This window comes from Papilio polytes, unplaced genomic scaffold (genome assembly GCF_000836215.1).
Source record: "Papilio polytes unplaced genomic scaffold, Ppol_1.0 DF821289.1, whole genome shotgun sequence".
Classification (NCBI taxonomy): domain Eukaryota; kingdom Metazoa; phylum Arthropoda; class Insecta; order Lepidoptera; family Papilionidae; genus Papilio; species Papilio polytes.
In genome coordinates, this window is record NW_013527915.1 from 3,402,085 (window position 1) to 3,419,939 (window position 17,855).

Consider the following 17,855-nt stretch of genomic DNA (forward strand, 5'->3'; position numbering starts at 1 on the left):
ACCAACCAGACGCGGACGACGCTGACGACGGCGATGTAGCCTCCGAACCCGACAAGACTCCAGAAGTCGTTCCCATCTCGTAGTCTTTTCTACGATGAGATTGTGAAGCCTATTAATTGTAAAGATAATTTATTATTAAACTATTTATTAATTTAATTTGTACAATATACTTTAAGGTAAATGTGAAATATTACTTATGGCGTTTAATTTCAAAACATCTGTTTTCATTTAAGTTCATTTTTTTTATTTGTTTAATCTTAATCAAACTTTTTTCCATTCTCGTAATTTAAGTTACTGTGTTTCAAATTATAAATTGCGGTAGCATTCGAAAACATATGGAAAGTGTAATCTTGTCCTTGCATAATTCCGGTTAACAGATAGTAGCACTATCATTAGTAATATTACAGGAAACTACTATTTTAAGTAATATTACAGGAAAAATTATCTATTAGTATTATTACAATCTTAAAGGCGTAAATCGAAATTCATATAATTTAGATTTCCGAGGTCTTGTATCGAGTAAGGGAGGTACAATGTCTTAGTATTGTTTTTAATTGTCATTCCGTGTCTATGTTAGATTGTTATTCACAGTTAATTCTTTTTCCTGTAAGACTCCGTACACTATTGTGTTAAATGTTTCATTAAGGAATTCCATTGAATGTTTTGATTAGAAATTCTTGTTTACAACTGGAATTAAACAAGTCACGTTACAACACAATACATTTAAAAACTTGTAAATATAAAATTGCATGTTGTGTCAAGATATGTGTGAAGTCGACCAACCCGCACTGGGCCAGCGTGGTTGACTATGGCCTCATCACCCTAAATTAGGGTAGGCTCCGAGCCCCTCGGTGGGGACATATAGTGAGCTGGTGATGATGATGATGGTGATGATGTTGTGTCACTAGTATAAAACCGTATAGAGTACAAAATGTTTATTAAATAGAGCGTTGATAACAAATCGCAAGATATATCTTATCAAGTCAAACCCAAAATTTCTCATACATTGTACTATGTGGTTACAGTTAGATAAAAATAACCTCAATACTTACATAATACATTTTATATTGGTTATAGCAAAGTTTAGTTGATATCGTTTCGTTTAGTTAACAAAAATATTACAATTTAGTCTTCGATTATTTTAGTAATTAATTTTTTACTACGATTAATTTTTATATAAATCATTTCCCATTGCTTGTTTCTAAAAAAAATGGAACGAACAGAAAACGACGCAATAATAATTACAGCTCCTAAATTCAGTCTCCATAACAACAAAATTCTGAATCACGTTGATTTAAAGTAATCTATAGTAGGTGTTACCTTCGGTTTCATCTGCATGAAATAATTAATTAGATTTAATAACCATTCGGTTAAATTAAAATTCGACCAATATTTTATATCCGTTTGAGCAATCTAAAGAAAACATTAAGCCTTATTATTATCAAGTTAGTTTAGTTACAACCGAATAAATATAATAAGTATTATATTATTTTAAGTAGTTACTTTTTTTTACGACAGCAGAAAGATTTGTGTTGCAGCAGAAAGTGATCAATTTTTGCTGTTGAATGGTCATAGTCACTGATATTAAACAAAAACAAATTTGGGTGTAAATTTTTTTGCTCGATTTTTGCATTTATTCAGTACAATAGGATTATTAGTATGTCACATATGGAACATTCTGAACAAGTCATAAAAACATACATGTGTTACAGATTTACTAATATAGGCGTGATGACATGATCTCATCGATTACAAATTGAACAAGGCAAATAATAATAACTGATAAAACTACGTATAATATCTAATCAAATAAGAAATATATGAAGTCTATTTTAAATTTACAAAACAACTACTTGCAATTTTCATTCTTGCTCGCGCAATGACAGACAACAGTTTCCCTTTCGACATTCGTCCTGTGGATGGGACTGAAAATGATAATTTGCAGAAATATTTCCAAGGTAATTAAAATTCATCTCGTGTCTCTAAAAACATACATTGAACAAATACATCACTACAATTTAGAAGACTAACTGATACAAGAAAAAAATTCAAAATTGTGTTCAATAGTGAAAACTACGTTATTATTTTCACCAAAAACATTTGACATTAGTTGTTTCAACAATATTTTTTTTTTTAAAGTATAAGTTTTTTTTCCAGGGTTCAAATATATTAGAGTTGGACCAAAGAATTATTTTCTGATAAATGGGTACACGGAGGGAGCCGCATATATTTACAACATGCCTCTTAGACCTGATGATGTTTTCGTCGCCAGCTTTCCTCGGTCAGGTAAACACTTTACCACGTCTAATGTAATATGCTTAATTTTGTGTTTAAATGTTTTTTAATGAAATTTAATAGTGTAACTTATAATATTTTAAAATATAACAGGGACAACGTGGACGCAAGAACTAGTGTGGCTGTTGGCGAACAATTTAGATTATTCCACAGCAGCAAATGTTTCACTTCAGAAACGATACTTCTTTTTGGAGTAAGTACATTTATATTTCAAATTAATCATTAACAATGTTCATACTTGGGGTGAGGAAGTCAAAAAATTTGGTAAATTTGAAGCAAGAACTTCTACAATTATAATACGTATTACAAACAGTTGAAACACTTTAAACCATCACAAGTGCGATTAAAAGACAATTTGTTATTTTTTATTTCGTTACAGGCAATCGTTGTTTATGACGGAGGAAATAAAAGAAAAAATCTTAAAGGATAATACTAACACTGAAAAGAATCCTTTAGACGATTATAACATACCTCGTGCTGAAGAGACAGCAAAATTGCCGTCTCCGCGCTTCCTAAAGACACACTTGCCTATGTCACTGCTACCCCCGAATTTGCTCGACACTACCAAAGTTGTGTACGTGGCACGAGACCCACGAGACGTTGCCGTATCGTATTATCATCTCAGCAAGTTATTCAAGGTGTCTGAATATTTGGGAGATTTCAAGAGTTACTGGGGATTTTTCATTAAAGACATGGGTGAGTCGACAAATTAAGAAAGATTCATGCAATTTTTAATGATGTTGGCAATAATTAAGTCAAGGATGAGTGTCAATGAAATATTAATCAAATAATAATGAACCCTATTTCAGTGAATTGGGCACCGTTCTTTGAGCATCTGAAAGAGGCATGGCAACTACGCAATCATCCTAACATGTTATTTTTATTCTACGAAGAGTTATCCAAGGTACTTAGCGAATAACAACATGTGGTGTGATTTGATTCGATTTTGACAACAAAAAATTAACCTAGCCAATTATAAAAATCCTGGAAATCCTAAAAAAAACCTATATTGTTTCAGGACCTCCCAACAACTGTACAACGAGTCGCAGATTTCTTAGGGAAGCAAATAACGAAGGATCAATTGGCAGAGCTCTGTTCGCATCTCAGCATTGATAATTTTAAAAAGAATTCATCAGTCAACTACAATGAAGCTAAAAACTCCGGTATACTGACGGCAAATGAATCATTTATAAGAAAAGGTAAGATAGGCGACATTGTTTTTCACATATTAATTTCCTTTGATCTCAATTCCATCATCCTTTTCAGGTAAATCTGGAGGTTGGCGGGACTCATTCGACGAGGAAATGACGCGGGAAGCGGATATTTGGATTGCTAAGAACTTAGAAGATACAGATTTACGATTTCCGTCGATGTTGTGATTATTAACCAGACTTGTGATGATAAAATATTATTAATAATGCACAAAAAGTTTGATCTCTGTTGAACTAAATATATTATCCTGCACATAAGCGTTTTTTATTAACCATTGTTTTCTTTTTTATTTGATTTCGTTAGTTACATTACAATCCTAAATTTTGACAGTAAAAATTAACAAAGGACATACAATGTTCTTGATGAACTAGTAACTGCAGAAAAATCTCACTTTACTTACCCTCTGGCGCAACGATTCAAATGGTTTTGGCATCCAACACAAGAGTTTGCCAATAACGCTGTGCGGTGAAACAGCAATATTGTCTATTCTTCTGTTTGAGCTCGTGTTTTAGTGTCACCTACCATTCATTTTCTTTAAATTAAAATAGCGTAATTTAAATATTGCAAATTCTTTATTGACAGGCGTTACTTTGGTAAGTTAGGATCACAAAAATATAAAAGCGGGCGCACACTTTTAACTAAACTATCGCATAACGGTTCTGCGATTGTCGTTTGTTTCGCAGCCAATTCAACTGTTTAGGTGCACAAATGAAAATCCAGTAATGTGTGCACCTCCATATATGATAAGCTCAAAGGAATCAAAACGCGACTAAACAGTTGTGAGAAAGTTTACTTTTAGGTAGGTTAGGTTTCAATTATGACTCGTCATTGTCAGCTAAGTAGTATTCAATATATTTCTGTTGCCATAGAATCTACGCAGTAGTACTTTCAATTATCAACTTATCACGCATCACACAAGAACAGAAAATACTGACAGTGTATAATAAAATAACCGTTTCCTTTGTAATTTACCAGTAACGTATTTTATAATAAAGTCTACATGTACTTTGTCTTTTGTTGGAATAAGTTTTTTTTAAAGAAAAGGGGACAAGGGCGGCTTAAAAACTAAGTTGATCAACGACGTCCATGTCCATACATTCCCAACACCAAAGCTACTACACAGTAACTAGTTTACCTTTTAATCAATCCAGTGGGAATTTTATTTTCTAATGAACCGATTGTTTCTGTGGATACGATCGGCCTAATTGGAAAATTCCAGTAGAACGTATCGCTTGTTACCAACGCGAAACACTCAAATGAATATCGCCTATTTCTACAATGTAACAAGGTCCTCTTGGCACTTCAAAGTTGTCATGTCATTGACGAAATAAGACTAATATAAATCATATCAACTTCTGATGATAATTACGTGTTATATCTTATCGAAATCTAAATTTGTGGATTATAACGTGACGATATCGTGGGCGGATATGATATAATCCAAACGCGCTGTTTTCATTCTGTTTTCGCGTTCGCAATGTCGTCTAATAAATTTCCTTACGACATTCGTCCTATAGAAGAGTCAGAGCAGCAAATATTAAGTAAACATTTCCATGGTGAGTATTTTTCTTTATATATTCAATCTTTTTACGTTTTCTTTTTATTTCTGAACAAAAACACATTTTCATCTCTGTTTAGGCAAAGAAAATGGTAGAGATGACATTAGTATGGTTTTGTACAAATTTTTTGCCAAAAATCCGGTAAATTTTATTTTTTATTTTCATCTCTTATAAAAAATATTTTAAATGCCAAGTATCTAGAAATAAAGATTTAGGTTTATAAAAATATCGTATAAAGTAGGTAGTTAATTATTAAATTGGTCGATACGTCACTGATGTTTCATTCTACTCCTCTGGTACATCAAAATAACTTTTCGTTAAATACGTGCAATATTTATTTCAGAGAGATACAAGTACATTCAAATTGGCCCGAAGAATTATTTTATGATAAGCAATTACGGAAATGATGCTGCAAACATTTACAACATGCCTCTTAGACCCGACGACATATTTGTCGCCAGTTTCCCTAGATCAGGTAAATTGAATTAACAAAAAAAAATAAAAAAAAACATACAGACGAATTGAGAACCTCCTTCTTTTGGGAAGTCGGTCAATAAAACAAACATTAACATTATTTATCTTGTATTCATTTCATTTAAAACTAGTTGTTGCTCACGACTGCGTCCGCGTGGATTAAAAAAAATAGTTAAAACATAACCTATGTTACTCACAGAACCTTTTTAATGGTGAAAGAATTTTTAAAATCGAACCGGTAGCTTATACGTGAATACATACAAAAACAAATCTTTCCTCTTTATAATATTAGTATAGATACGTAATTATCACAATATATTTAAGGTGTGTTTTCCATTGGACTGATCGGCCTAACGCAAAACACCATACAAAAGTAAAATCTTTGTGTACATTTTAGGCACTACGTGGACTCAAGAATTAGTATGGCTTTTGGCGTCCGATTTGGATTACTCCAAAGCGGCTCAAATTCCACTTCAGGCCAGATACATATTCTTGGAGTAAGTGAAAAGAAAAACAAAGGAATTTTAGTTTCTTGTTACAAGAAAAGGCTAAGTTTTTACTCAAAACTTCTTTACAGATTTTCCATGTTCCTAAGCAAAGAATTGTTGGAAGATGTGAAAAAGGAGAATGTAGGCAAAGAGGAACAATTAGAAATATTAGATTATTTGGCCATTCCTGGATCACAACTGGCCGCTCAGTCTCCGTCACCGCGGTTCCTAAAAACACACTTGCCTATGTCTCTGCTGCCGCCGAATTTACTCGACTCAACTAAAGTTGTGTACGTGGCTCGCGATCCCAGAGATGTCGCCGTGTCGTTTTATTTTCTCAACAGGTTATACAAATTAACCAATTACATTGGTGATTTTAAAAGCTTTTGGGGATTTTTCGTTAAAGACATGGGTAAGCAAACTTTGATTTTTCAAAGAAAAATTGCACAGAGAAAAGGAAATCCAACAAACTAAATTTTGATACACTGAAAACCATCCATGTTATTTAGTCATATTTATCGATAGAAAAATTTGATCTGATTGAGTTTATTTAATTTCCAATTCAAAGTACTTCATCAAATCATATTTAAATGTAATTTTGTTTCAGTTAATTGGGCTCCATTCTTCGATCATTTGAAGGAAGCGTGGCAATTGCGAAATCATCCTAACATGCTGTTTTTGTTCTACGAAGAACTTTCCAAGGTATGCGATAACAAAACTACACATCTTCGTGATATGAAAGAAAAAAGACGAAATTATTAATTAGTACATGTACATTAAATTAACAAACAAAACCAAATTGTTCCACTTTAGTAGTGCTTAAATAAAAACTAAAATGAAAATAACAGTTTCGTTGCTGAAGGTACCGGAGTATGAGGTATTTGACCGCTCGGTGCCCAAGCAGTGTCTCACTAAATGAGGCCGCCTAAAACTTTCTTACATTATTTAATTTATGCTGCATCAGGATTTGCCCTCGACAGTACAACGTGTAGCGAATTTCTTGGGGAAGACAATAACGTCTGAACAACTGACAACGCTTTGTTCACATCTTAGTATAGAGAATTTTAAAAATAATCCATCGATTAATCAAGATGAACTTAAGACTTTGGGTATGCTGTCAGAAAAGGAATCCTTTATCAGGAAGGGTAAGCATCTAATTATCTTATGTACAATAACATACTTCAGAAAATGCATCTCAATTACAATCGGGGAAACAGGCCACGAATAGAAAACAAATTTTAAATGTGTCGTTACGAAATAAGGTCGGTCCATGGAATTTATTTATTCATCATCACCAGCTTACTATACGTCCCCACTAAGGGGCTTAAAGCCTACCGTAAGTAAGGGGTGACTAAGCAAAGTCAACCACGCTGGCCAAGTGCGGGTTGGTTGACTTCACACATATCTTTGAATTTCTTCACCGATATGGGCAGGTTGCATCACGATGTTTTCCTTAATGACCGTAAGAACGTCGGGTAAGTTATGTACATGTGATAATTCGAAAATCACATTGGTACATCACGGAATTCGAACCTAAGACCAGTAGATTACAAGTCAAGTGCTTAAACAACTGAGCCACCGACGCTCTTCGATCGGATCGATTTATTGCTTTTTATTATTTTCCCGTTGTTTTTGTACGAAAAGGCGTAACACGTCTCGCTTTTTAGCGAGATATGTTACGCCTTTTCCTTTTCCTTTTGGAATAAGGCAATTTTTCTGTAAGTGGAACACTGCGGAATTCCACTACTGTACCTTACAGGAAGCAATGTTTCACACTATTGGTATTTTGTTAATTAGTCGTAGTTACAAAGCATGAAATATGAGATAAATGATAAATTCCAGGTAAATCAGGAGGCTGGCGTGATTACTTCGACGAGGACATGACACGCGAGGCGCAACTCTGGATTGACAATAATTTGCAGGACACGGACATGCGTTTCCCAACTGTACAATAAGTACACTAATTTGTTTAGACAAAAACTTAACGAAATAATAAACGTTGTTTACAAGTCACTTTTCTTTATTCCATATATTCCTATCTAGAATTTACAAAATCAAATTTATCGAACAGTCCGTCAAAGAAATCATACTTCACACTAATATTATAAATGCGAAAGTTTAGATGGATTGATGGATGGATATCTGTAGATGTTTGTAGCCTGTGGAAATTTGTAGCCTAAACGGCTGAACTGATTTCGAATTTGGCAAACGAAAGCTAGTATAGTTATACTTCAAATAATGTTACAGTAAATATAATGAGAAAATGTGTTTTGACTATTAATATGAAAATAATTAAATATATCATTATTCAGAAAGTTATTCTTCTAATTAGGAATTTGTAGAATTAATAAATTGTGTATTAACAAACCGTAAATTCTTTCACCCTTACAAAAGTAATTTATCTGTGAGTAACATAGGCTATATTTTTTTTTATTTCTTTATTATTATTTTTGAACTTCACGCGGAAGGAGTCGCGGGCAACAGTTATATTTAGTAAGGATGTTCCCTATTACATCTTTTGATTATTCCATTAGCTTGTAAACATAATGTAAAATCTATGTCCTAACGAATTATGTTACACAGTGTATCTTTGTTGTAAAACGTTTAAGTAGTCAAACAAGCTATCATAAATTATGCGACGCAACCAGGCGTAAAATAGTAAAATGTTTATACAAAAACATGTTCTTATTCCCGTTTTTTCCAAGGTTATGAGAGAGACGACACGCGTTATTGCACAGATATTCAAATTCAGGGTTTGAAGTGCTTATCTATTTTTTTTTGTAATGTAACTTGCATAAAAAATAGATGATAAAATTTTATCACATTCAAATAATACTACTTATATTCTTGACGTATATTGAAAACATTCTTAATTTTTAAATTTGAAATATCACGATGGAAGAACTCAAAAACAGTTTCCCGTTCGAAATCCGAAATGTTGAAGGAACCGATAATAAAGAACTGAGTAAATATTTTTTGGGTAAGTTTCTTTAGTAATTTCTATGAATAAGATTTTTTTTGCAAATAATCCAGCATGAGTACAATTTTTATGATTATGTTGAGATAGATACTGCACTTGTAAGATTCGATTTAAAAAATATTGACATTAAGACATTAGACATGTTAATTCTATAATTAAGTATGTTAAAAACTTAATTTGTCTACTTAAATTATGGTCTACTTTTATAATATTTATTTTAGGTGCTGGGAACTTTAATATTCAAGTGGGACCAAAGAAGTATTTGCTAATGAGTGACTACAAAGGTGATGCTGACAATATCTACAATATGCCGCTGAGACAGGACGACATATTCGTTGTTACTTATCCACGTTCAGGTAAAGAAAATGCCATATAAGAAATTAAAGTAGGGGCGGAAAGGAAGGTAAGGACCTGAAATGTTTTTGTGTAAAAAAGACATTAGATTTCTTTATTTGGTTTTTCGGTATTTAGTACAGTCAGTCGAAATTTATTGGTTTCTTCTGATTAAAATTTGTTAAACAAGTGTTAAGTATTATTTTTATTTAAGCAATTATTTTCTATTGCAATTATACAATAGTGAATGGTGTTTTTTGTAACATTGAATGTTTTATACTTATAGGTACAACTTGGACGCAAGAATTGGTGTGGCTTTTGGCATCGGGTTTAGATTATTCTACAGCAGTAAAGGTTCCGCTCTCGTCAAGATCCATATTTCTAGAGCAAGTACTCGTTTAACTACATATATCTGTTCGTAACCCTTAGTTTCTTCTAAAACTTTCATACTTTGGCAAATTCTTTACTCATTGATCAGACATTTCTAACCATTTCACTTTTGCAAATTCATGTTAATTAATAAACTGACAGACGGCGACATTTTTGTTTTTTGACACTAGTTTTCTTACAGATTTCCCATGCTAATGCACCAAAACATAGTGGAACATTTAATGAAAGAACACGCTGAAAAGCCGGAGAACTTGAAAACTTTCCAACTAATGAGAACTCCTGGTTCGGAGCAAGTCGCTAGGATGCCCTCACCGCGATTCATCAGGACACATCTGCCTCTCTCGCTCCTGCCTCCAACTTTGCTCGACTCCACTAAAGTTGTCTACGTGGCTCGGGACCCTCGGGACGTCGCTGTTTCATACTATCATCTTTCCAGCGAGTTCAAGTCATACAATTTTAATGGCGATTTCAAAACTTATTGGAGTTTATTCGTCAGAGATCTAGGTAAATTCAAGTCCGAAGTTACGAGTAAATGAAAAAATCAGAATGTATTTAGTACAACATCTAGAGATCGAATGATCGCTGACATGTACCACCAAGTTATTTTTTCACAAAAAGCATGTCTTTTGATTGAAGAAATGAGTAAGGGAGGGTAGATTTAAGATTTACATTGTGTTATTTGTGTTAACTGTTGTTATTACAGTGTATTGGTCACCGTTTTTCGAGCATTTAAAAGAAGCTTGGGAGATGCGTCACCACCCGAACATGATGTTTTTATTCTACGAGGAATTATTACAGGTTATGTAGAATATACGTGTACTTACTTAATACTTAAGTTAGTGCGCCGCATAAAGTGTTTCACTTCCATTGAGTTGAGTTGATCTTACATTTGGAAACTTACTAGTCAATCTAGGTAAACGTAGTTAAAAAATGTATCTATACTTTATAGATGCATTAAGGGCATGTTAATTTATTTCAGGATTTACCCACGACAGTGCAACGCGTCGCTGATTTCTTAGGGAAGGAGTACACAGCTGACCAGATAAAAGAACTATGCACACATTTGAAATTCGAGAACTTCAAGAAGAACCCGTCTGTTGGTATCGATAATTTAAAAGAGTACGGTATGATGGCACCAAAGGGAGAGTTCATTAGAAAAGGTGAGAAGAAACATTATAAATATGTTTTCGTATGATTTTGTTTTCAAACAAATACTTAATTTACAGTACCTATTCTATATTTCTTTATTCCAGGCAAGTCAGGAGGCTGGCGTGACTACTTCGACGATGAAATGACGCGCGAAGCTCAACGCTGGATTGATAACAACTTGCATAACACCGACATTCAATTCCCAACTGTGCAATGATTACTTTTCTTTTTACAAAATAAACAATTCGCAAATTATTTAACTTAGCACTACTTCTGCTCTACCTCTTGTTTTACTTTGATAATAAAATTCTTTGTTAAGTATGGACATGACGCTGACTTACACACGCGAAAAGGTCTGGCCATTACAATACTGCTGTGTCTATGTTTCTCATATAATCTGATTAAGCGGTGCAAGAATCCAACGCAATTCTTTGAACCTCTGTGTCTGTGCGGCGAGTCGTTACTTTTACGCTGAGTTCACGCAGCAATTCCCGTCGATACGCAGACAGTATGATAGACCTCTCGAGAAGTATCAAGTAAAAATGGTGCAGTCGTTTACGGTTTATGATCGACAATCGCAAAATGCAAAGTTCATTATCAATAACGCAGTAGTGGGCGCTTGGAATATTTACACAATAAGTGGTTATCAATATATTTGTTATGTATTGTTTTAAAAACGTAAAAAACAACTGATAGTTGTATTATCTAATCGATACAAAATAAGCGGATCATAAAACATAGGTGTATGCGCAGGGGGAAGTCACTTTATTTGCATTTGCTATTTCGTTTTTCGCAATGCAGCAACCTAATTTTCCTTTTGATATCCGAGATGTTGAAGAACACGACAATGAGGAATTGAGTAAATATTTCTTAGGTGAGTTCCTTTCCCATAGACTAAAAACGTTAATCAATTTTGAAATCAGAATTTTCTCGGGGAGTCGTAAGTGACAAAGTTGTGTGAAGATAACCCAATTTGGGAGATCTGATCTTTTTGAATTAATTTCTAATGTAAACGTGTTCATATTGCTTATTACAGGTGTGGGAAAAGCTAATATACAAGTCGGTCCCAAGAAATATTTACTAATAAGTGAATATAAGAATGAGGCTGCAAATATTTATAACATGCCAGTCAGGTCTGATGATATCTTTATCGTCACCTACCCACGATCAGGTAAATTAATGTATTATGTTGGTTACTACAGATTAAAACTCAAATAGTCTTCTAATGTAGTTTTCCCCTACTTATTCCACTACTCTATTGTGTAAACTTTCCCGACTACTGAACTCCCATAATCCAATAAAAAACTGCAGCAGTAAGACATATGTATATATAGTAAGCATAAGTCATGAAAACTGTATTATGTTTGCATTTTTTTTTAATTTTCAGGAACAACATGGACTCAAGAAATAGTGTGGCTTTTGGCGTCTGATTTAGACTACTACACCGCAGCTAACACGCCGCTCCAAGCGAGATCTGTATTCATAGAGTAAGTTAGGCATTCGTGTTTGTTACTTAATTGATGTTAAATTTTCTTGTAATTACTTGTTGGGGTATATCCACATTTTGCATTTACTCCACACAAAACCAAAAAAATAGTGTTATGTTATACACGAGTTTTACCGATATTGGCACATTATATAATGTTATCTTTATATATTTATAGTATGTTTTCGTGTGTGGTCGAATGTGTATTCGATCGGTGATAACGGTTACTACGTCTTGCATATTAATTTTGTCAAGTTGTGTCCTTTTTCCACATAAGTTAATAAAATCGAGAATTATCTCCTAAAACAGATGTTTATTTTATAGATTTTCAATGATCATGCACAAGGAGTTTTTAGATAAGATGAAAAAAGTGCACGCCGGTAAAGAGGAGAATTTAAAAGCTTTGGACGTTGTAAGCACGCCTGGAACAGTACAGGTCGCGACAATGCCTTCACCGAGGATCATTAAGACACATTTGCCGATGACACTTCTGCCCCCGACTTTACTTGATACTTGTAAGGTGGTGTACGTAGCACGTGACCCTCGTGACGTTGCCGTGTCCTTCTACCATCTCACCAGCTCGTTCCAGTCGTTCAATTTCACGGGCGACTTTAAAACATATTGGGGTTTATTCGTCAAGGATTTGAGTGAGTATTTAAATAGCTTTTCTTACCGAAACAAAAAAAACTACTTTACATTAACTTTAACAGTGTAAAATTACATATTCATCTATACGCGTTTCCTTAAAAAGCGATGCAGTTTTCTAGTATTTAAGTAACATATAATGATATTGTGGTAGAAAAAAGCAACTTTTTTGCTTCCTATTTATACATTTGTTGTTATTTCAGTGTACTGGTCACCTTTCTTCGATCACTTAAAAGAGGCCTGGGAGATGCGTCATCACCCCAATATGATGTTTCTGTTTTATGAGGAACTAACACAGGTAAAGGAACTAGACAATGTTAAATCACAGATTTAATTTTATAAATATCTAAATGAAAAAAGCGCGAAAACCTTATAACCACTTAACTACTGATTGTTTAATTTCGTTTTAGAATCTCTCTGCAACAGTTAAACGTGTGGCAGAGTTCTTAGGTAAAGAATACACCGCCGAACAATTCGATGAACTTTGTACTCATTTGAAATTCGATAACTTCAAAAAGAATCCATCCGTTGGCATCGATAACTTGAAAGAGTTAGGAATAATGGCACAGAAAGGAGAGTTTATTAGAAAAGGTGAGCAAATGAAAATTATTGTAATTAAGGTTTCAAAATGTGACAACTAAAATTATTGCTCTTGTAGAAAAGTCTATAAATGGTTCCTTATATTTAGTATACTTAGATATTCAATTATTTTGTCATCGATAACAGAGGAGGGGGCCTACAGAGAGAGGATATGTTCTGTACCTGCGCGTTATGCATATTTTCTCTACATCTATCCGCGAAATCCACCACTACTTCCCATCCTTTCCTTGTACGACAATGGAGGAAATGAAAAGCAGACTAAAATTAGGCTTCCATCACGCACATTCATCTGAATAAATGCGCAATTCATTTTACTTGGCGCCTGTTTGCTGTGTGGTCATATTAACTACATTAGTTGAAACGGAAATTTGTGTCATGTTTTTGCGGGCTCTACAATTGAAATTTAATACTTTGCAGGCAAATCGGGAGGTTGGCGTGATTACTTCGATGAAGACATGACTAGAGAGGCAGAGGAATGGATTGACAAGAACTTGAAGGACACAGACATGAGATTTCCAGCCGTGTAATTACTAAATTTTAATAAAGAAAATTGAGTTTACGTTTTTTTAATAAACACTAGATGAAACCTTATAAAAACATACTATTTTCATATACTCTATTTAAACATATCATATAAGACATTTATAAAAAGAAAAAAGTTTAACTTTGCTTAACTATAGTTAACCGAACTCAAAACAATAATAAATGTTCTTACGATACATTGTTATTTTGAGGAAACCTATAAAGAAAGGATTTTGATAACTTTACCCTAGCTAAGTCCAATGTACAAATGCCACATAATTAATTATAACAATTATTATATTAGCACTTCTATTAACGAAGGCTGCTTACTTACTACTGTCAAGTAAAACTACAAGGCCTATAATGCTTCAAATATTGTCGCAAGGCTTGTCGTTACGTCACAATCATGTTCACGCGTCGATGCGATGCCAATCACGAAAATCCGACGACGGTAATTTCGCTACTACGTGAAGTTCACACTTAGATGGGACTGATAAACTACGAAGATTACGTCGACTCTAAGGCTGATAACACACAGAAGCGTGAGCAGACCTGAAGCGAAGCGTTAAATATAAAAACCACTATACACATATTTAACTCCGTAGTTTTTACTGTACGGTACGACGGGCACATGTGTAGGAAAAACAAAAGTAGAATATGAAAATAGAAGAGTTTGTCGTATTAGATTCGGTTTCGTATAGTACCCTAGTTTCTTGAACGATTTTCGAGAATCAGCCAAATCCAAAGGAATTACTTATTACTATTAGCCTTCGATTAGATTTCAGTTATCTTGTACTACTGCATAATCATTACCTTCAAAAGTTTATTTAAATACTAGTTATAAGTAAACAAAAAAGGGTTTTCATGTTACACTTTGTACAGGTGTATATTTAAAAAAAACCAGTATAACAATCTAATCAAATACTATGTATTTACCTGTAAAGTGTTTTGATAAACATTATTAATCATCGATATGGTACATAATATTACTTCGAATTACAAACATTATCTCTTAGTTTAGTTAAGATCGAGAAACGTAGCGGATTTTAATTAATATCAAGCCAGTACCTGTAGAAGATGTCTGAAATAAACAAGAGTTTTCCCTTCGAAGTGAAAGATGTGGACGAGACACAATTAAAGCAATTGAAAAATTACTACGACGGTAAGAGAAAACAAAACAACAAGCCTACGCAAAACCCTTGCAAGAACGGATTACGAATAATTCTCACCGACTGAAAACCTCACAATTTCCTCACACTCATATTAGCCGTGCTAAGGAAACGCTAAGTAATTTTTACATGAAGTAACTTTTGTTGACAGATACATATTTCAACTTGTTCATGACGCGATTCGGACCCAAAGGTTACCTGCTTACTCAAAGTTATGAAACAATCGGCAGAGATATTTATAACGTGAAGATAAGACCAACGGATATTTTTGTAACAACTTTCCCTAAATCAGGTAAAAAAATTAAAACAATACCTATAGTAAAAAACTACAGAAAATTTGCCCGTTCAAGAAAAATAATCTTTCTGCTATGTTTTATCGTAACTATATGGTATACTAGCCTTCGCCCGCGACTCCCTACGCGCAGATTAAAAAAAGTGAGTAGCCTATGTATTCTTCCAGACTATACTCTACATTAATACCAAATTTAATCGAAATCATCTCAACATCATATCATACAAACTCTAACAAACATCCATCCATCTAAACTTTCACATTTATAGTTAGTATGACTACTAAATAGAAAAGAAATCAGCGTTAACTCAGAATTCGGTAAATTGATCACTTCGTTTCTTATAGTTTTATGATATTGCTTTTTAGATATTTATATTTACGTTTATTTATTACTAAGTATGATTAAATAAATTTATATACCTAAATTGATTTTAGGCACAACATGGACGCAGGAACTTGTTTGGCTGATAGCGAACGACTGCAATTTTGAAGAAGCCAAAGCAATTAATCTTAATAACAGATTTCCATTCATAGAGTAAGTAATAATTTCAAAGCGTACTGTAAATACTGACAAAGTTTTTAATCAAGGTAGGAAAAAATGACAAAAGGTTGTTTGTTTAGTAACTATTGGTCGTATGTATTTCAAGAATGATCAGCAAAAGGAAACTGCATATTTATTGAAAGAAAATTAAAATTCACAGGTCGGAAATATTACTGAATTCAGCGGCTTCAAAATTTCTTGCGAAGGATAATACATTAAAGACAAGCTCAGAAATTAATTTACCATCTGTGGAAATGGTGAATAATTTGCCTTCACCGAGGTTCCTCAAGTCCCACCTGCCGCTATCACTTCTACCACCTAGTTTGCTTGATACCTGCAAGGTGGTGTACGTGGCACGCGACCCGAGAGATGTCGCTGTCTCTTTCTATCACCACAACTTACACATAAATTTTTTCTCAGAAGAAAAAGATTTCAAAACCTTTTGGAACTTCTTTACAAATGATTTGGGTAAATATAATAAACAATAATTTATATAGATACGAGTACAGATCTTAGGACGGCACTCGATGTTGAAGTGACTTCACAAAACTCACCTTGTAACTACTATAGGTGGTTATTTAACCAAACGTCTATTAGTTAGATTTTTTTAAATAAAAACTTATCTTTTTTACTTAAAGTTTCATGGACACCATTCTTCGAACATATAAAAGAAGCTTGGCAACAGCGTCATCACCGCAATATGCTGTTTTTGTTCTACGAAGAACTCTCAAAGGTAAATATTAATTTTCAACATGATATTTCCACAGAAAAAACTATTATAGAATCAATTTTTTACCTAACTTTTCATTCCAGGATTTACCAGGATGTGCCCGACGTGTTGCAAAGTTCTTTAACAAAGTAATCACAGACGAGCAAGTACAAGAACTTTGCGACCATCTCAACATCGATAATTTTAAAAAGAACAAATCTGTCAATTTAGAAGACCTAAAGGAGATTGGACTGTTAAATAAAAAAGGCAGTTTTATAAGAAAAGGTAAACTTATTTGTAGTTTTACTTAAATCAGTTTAATAACTAGTGTAATAAATGTAATAAATTCCACAGTAATTCAATCATTCCGTATTGTTTCCACCGAGGACAACCTAAGACACATATTACAGAACGAGAGAGATTGTAACATAGTTTTCTATTTAGCAACGTATTAGATTTGATGAATGTTGACAAGGCTATGAAAATTCTTACAGGTAAAGTTGGAGGCTGGAGAAATCATTTCGATGAAGAGATGACAAGACAAGCAGAACAATGGATAGAAGAAAATCTCCGCGACACAGACTTACGTTTCCCACAATAAACACTACATTTTTAAGCACCATGTTTTGTTCACAAATAATTATTTTTATAAACATAACTAAATATACGCCTACGTAAACCTCAATAGCAATTATTTCCATTGTATAATAATCAGACATACATGGACATGTACGGTAAAGAAAAAATAATACTCACAAATTCTTTGGGTTCTACCACTGTTGACTTGCACTTTAATCTAACTAATATTATAAATGCGAAAGTTTAGATGGATGGATGGATGGATTTGTTAGAGTTTGTAGCCTAAACGGCTAAACGGATCTCGATATAATTAGGCATAGGTGAAGAGAACAGAATTTATAAATGTAAAATAGACATAAAAACTATTTTTAATGGTTATCTAAGATCATATGAACTAGTAGTAGCTGCCCTTTACCTTAGCTCATTGGTTAG

The 17,855-nt window shown here is 33.5% G+C and overlaps 5 protein-coding genes across 6 annotated transcripts in view; all 5 read left to right on the plus strand.

Moving 5' to 3' along the window:
* Window positions 1–3,751, plus strand: part of LOC106109235 (sulfotransferase 1A2-like) — a 5,501-nt gene extending 1,750 nt beyond the window's left edge. For both annotated transcript variants that reach the window (XM_013290649.1, XM_013290648.1), the window contains exons 2-8: window positions 1,713–1,958; window positions 2,158–2,286; window positions 2,389–2,488; window positions 2,675–2,991; window positions 3,105–3,199; window positions 3,314–3,494; window positions 3,562–3,751. In XM_013290649.1, the coding sequence (XP_013146103.1) occupies window positions 1,880–1,958; window positions 2,158–2,286; window positions 2,389–2,488; window positions 2,675–2,991; window positions 3,105–3,199; window positions 3,314–3,494; window positions 3,562–3,674 (1,014 nt within the window). In that variant the 5' untranslated portion in view covers window positions 1,713–1,879 and the 3' untranslated portion in view covers window positions 3,675–3,751. The remainder of the gene's footprint in view (window positions 1–1,712; window positions 1,959–2,157; window positions 2,287–2,388; window positions 2,489–2,674; window positions 2,992–3,104; window positions 3,200–3,313; window positions 3,495–3,561) is intronic.
* A 1,182-nt stretch (window positions 3,752–4,933) lies between these two features.
* Window positions 4,934–8,041, plus strand: LOC106109247 (sulfotransferase family cytosolic 1B member 1-like). The gene is made up of 7 exons (XM_013290662.1): window positions 4,934–5,063; window positions 5,410–5,541; window positions 5,938–6,037; window positions 6,118–6,440; window positions 6,636–6,730; window positions 6,993–7,173; window positions 7,871–8,041. Exons 1-7 carry the CDS (start codon window positions 4,985–4,987, stop codon window positions 7,981–7,983), a joined length of 1,023 nt encoding a protein of 340 aa, XP_013146116.1. The 5' UTR covers window positions 4,934–4,984; the 3' UTR covers window positions 7,984–8,041.
* Window positions 8,042–8,855: 814 nt separating this feature from the next.
* Window positions 8,856–11,161, plus strand: LOC106109459 (sulfotransferase family cytosolic 1B member 1-like). Its single transcript, XM_013290968.1, has 7 exons — window positions 8,856–9,008; window positions 9,230–9,364; window positions 9,628–9,727; window positions 9,913–10,235; window positions 10,435–10,529; window positions 10,711–10,891; window positions 10,985–11,161. Exons 1-7 carry the CDS (start codon window positions 8,924–8,926, stop codon window positions 11,095–11,097), a joined length of 1,032 nt encoding a protein of 343 aa, XP_013146422.1. The 5' UTR covers window positions 8,856–8,923; the 3' UTR covers window positions 11,098–11,161.
* Window positions 11,162–11,544: 383 nt separating this feature from the next.
* On the plus strand, window positions 11,545–14,170 carry LOC106109460 (sulfotransferase 1C4-like). Its single transcript, XM_013290969.1, has 7 exons — window positions 11,545–11,754; window positions 11,917–12,051; window positions 12,268–12,367; window positions 12,691–13,013; window positions 13,215–13,309; window positions 13,422–13,602; window positions 14,029–14,170. Exons 1-7 carry the CDS (start codon window positions 11,676–11,678, stop codon window positions 14,136–14,138), a joined length of 1,023 nt encoding a protein of 340 aa, XP_013146423.1. The 5' UTR covers window positions 11,545–11,675; the 3' UTR covers window positions 14,139–14,170.
* Window positions 14,171–15,162: 992 nt separating this feature from the next.
* On the plus strand, window positions 15,163–17,521 carry LOC106109463 (sulfotransferase family cytosolic 1B member 1-like). Its single transcript, XM_013290971.1, has 7 exons — window positions 15,163–15,295; window positions 15,454–15,594; window positions 16,030–16,129; window positions 16,296–16,603; window positions 16,774–16,868; window positions 16,949–17,129; window positions 17,339–17,521. Exons 1-7 carry the CDS (start codon window positions 15,211–15,213, stop codon window positions 17,443–17,445), a joined length of 1,017 nt encoding a protein of 338 aa, XP_013146425.1. The 5' UTR covers window positions 15,163–15,210; the 3' UTR covers window positions 17,446–17,521.
* Window positions 17,522–17,855: the final 334 nt, after the last annotated feature.

Coding starts and splice junctions, on each gene's coding strand:
- LOC106109460 (XM_013290969.1), top strand. CDS start 11,676: ATGCAGCAACCTAATTTTCCTTTTGATATCCGAGATGTTGAAGAACAC. Junction 12,052..12,267: donor CGTCACCTACCCACGATCAG/GTAAATTAATGT, acceptor TTTAATTTTCAG/GAACAACATGGACTCAAGAA. Junction 13,014..13,214: donor TTTATTCGTCAAGGATTTGA/GTGAGTATTTAA, acceptor TTGTTATTTCAG/TGTACTGGTCACCTTTCTTC.
- LOC106109247 (XM_013290662.1), top strand. CDS start 4,985: ATGTCGTCTAATAAATTTCCTTACGACATTCGTCCTATAGAAGAGTCA. Junction 5,064..5,409: donor ATTAAGTAAACATTTCCATG/GTGAGTATTTTT, acceptor TATTTATTTCAG/AGAGATACAAGTACATTCAA. Junction 7,174..7,870: donor GGAATCCTTTATCAGGAAGG/GTAAGCATCTAA, acceptor GATAAATTCCAG/GTAAATCAGGAGGCTGGCGT.
- LOC106109459 (XM_013290968.1), top strand. CDS start 8,924: ATGGAAGAACTCAAAAACAGTTTCCCGTTCGAAATCCGAAATGTTGAA. Junction 10,236..10,434: donor TTTATTCGTCAGAGATCTAG/GTAAATTCAAGT, acceptor TTGTTATTACAG/TGTATTGGTCACCGTTTTTC. Junction 10,530..10,710: donor TCTACGAGGAATTATTACAG/GTTATGTAGAAT, acceptor AATTTATTTCAG/GATTTACCCACGACAGTGCA.
- LOC106109463 (XM_013290971.1), top strand. CDS start 15,211: ATGTCTGAAATAAACAAGAGTTTTCCCTTCGAAGTGAAAGATGTGGAC. Junction 15,296..15,453: donor ATTGAAAAATTACTACGACG/GTAAGAGAAAAC, acceptor TTTTGTTGACAG/ATACATATTTCAACTTGTTC. Junction 16,869..16,948: donor TCTACGAAGAACTCTCAAAG/GTAAATATTAAT, acceptor TTTTCATTCCAG/GATTTACCAGGATGTGCCCG.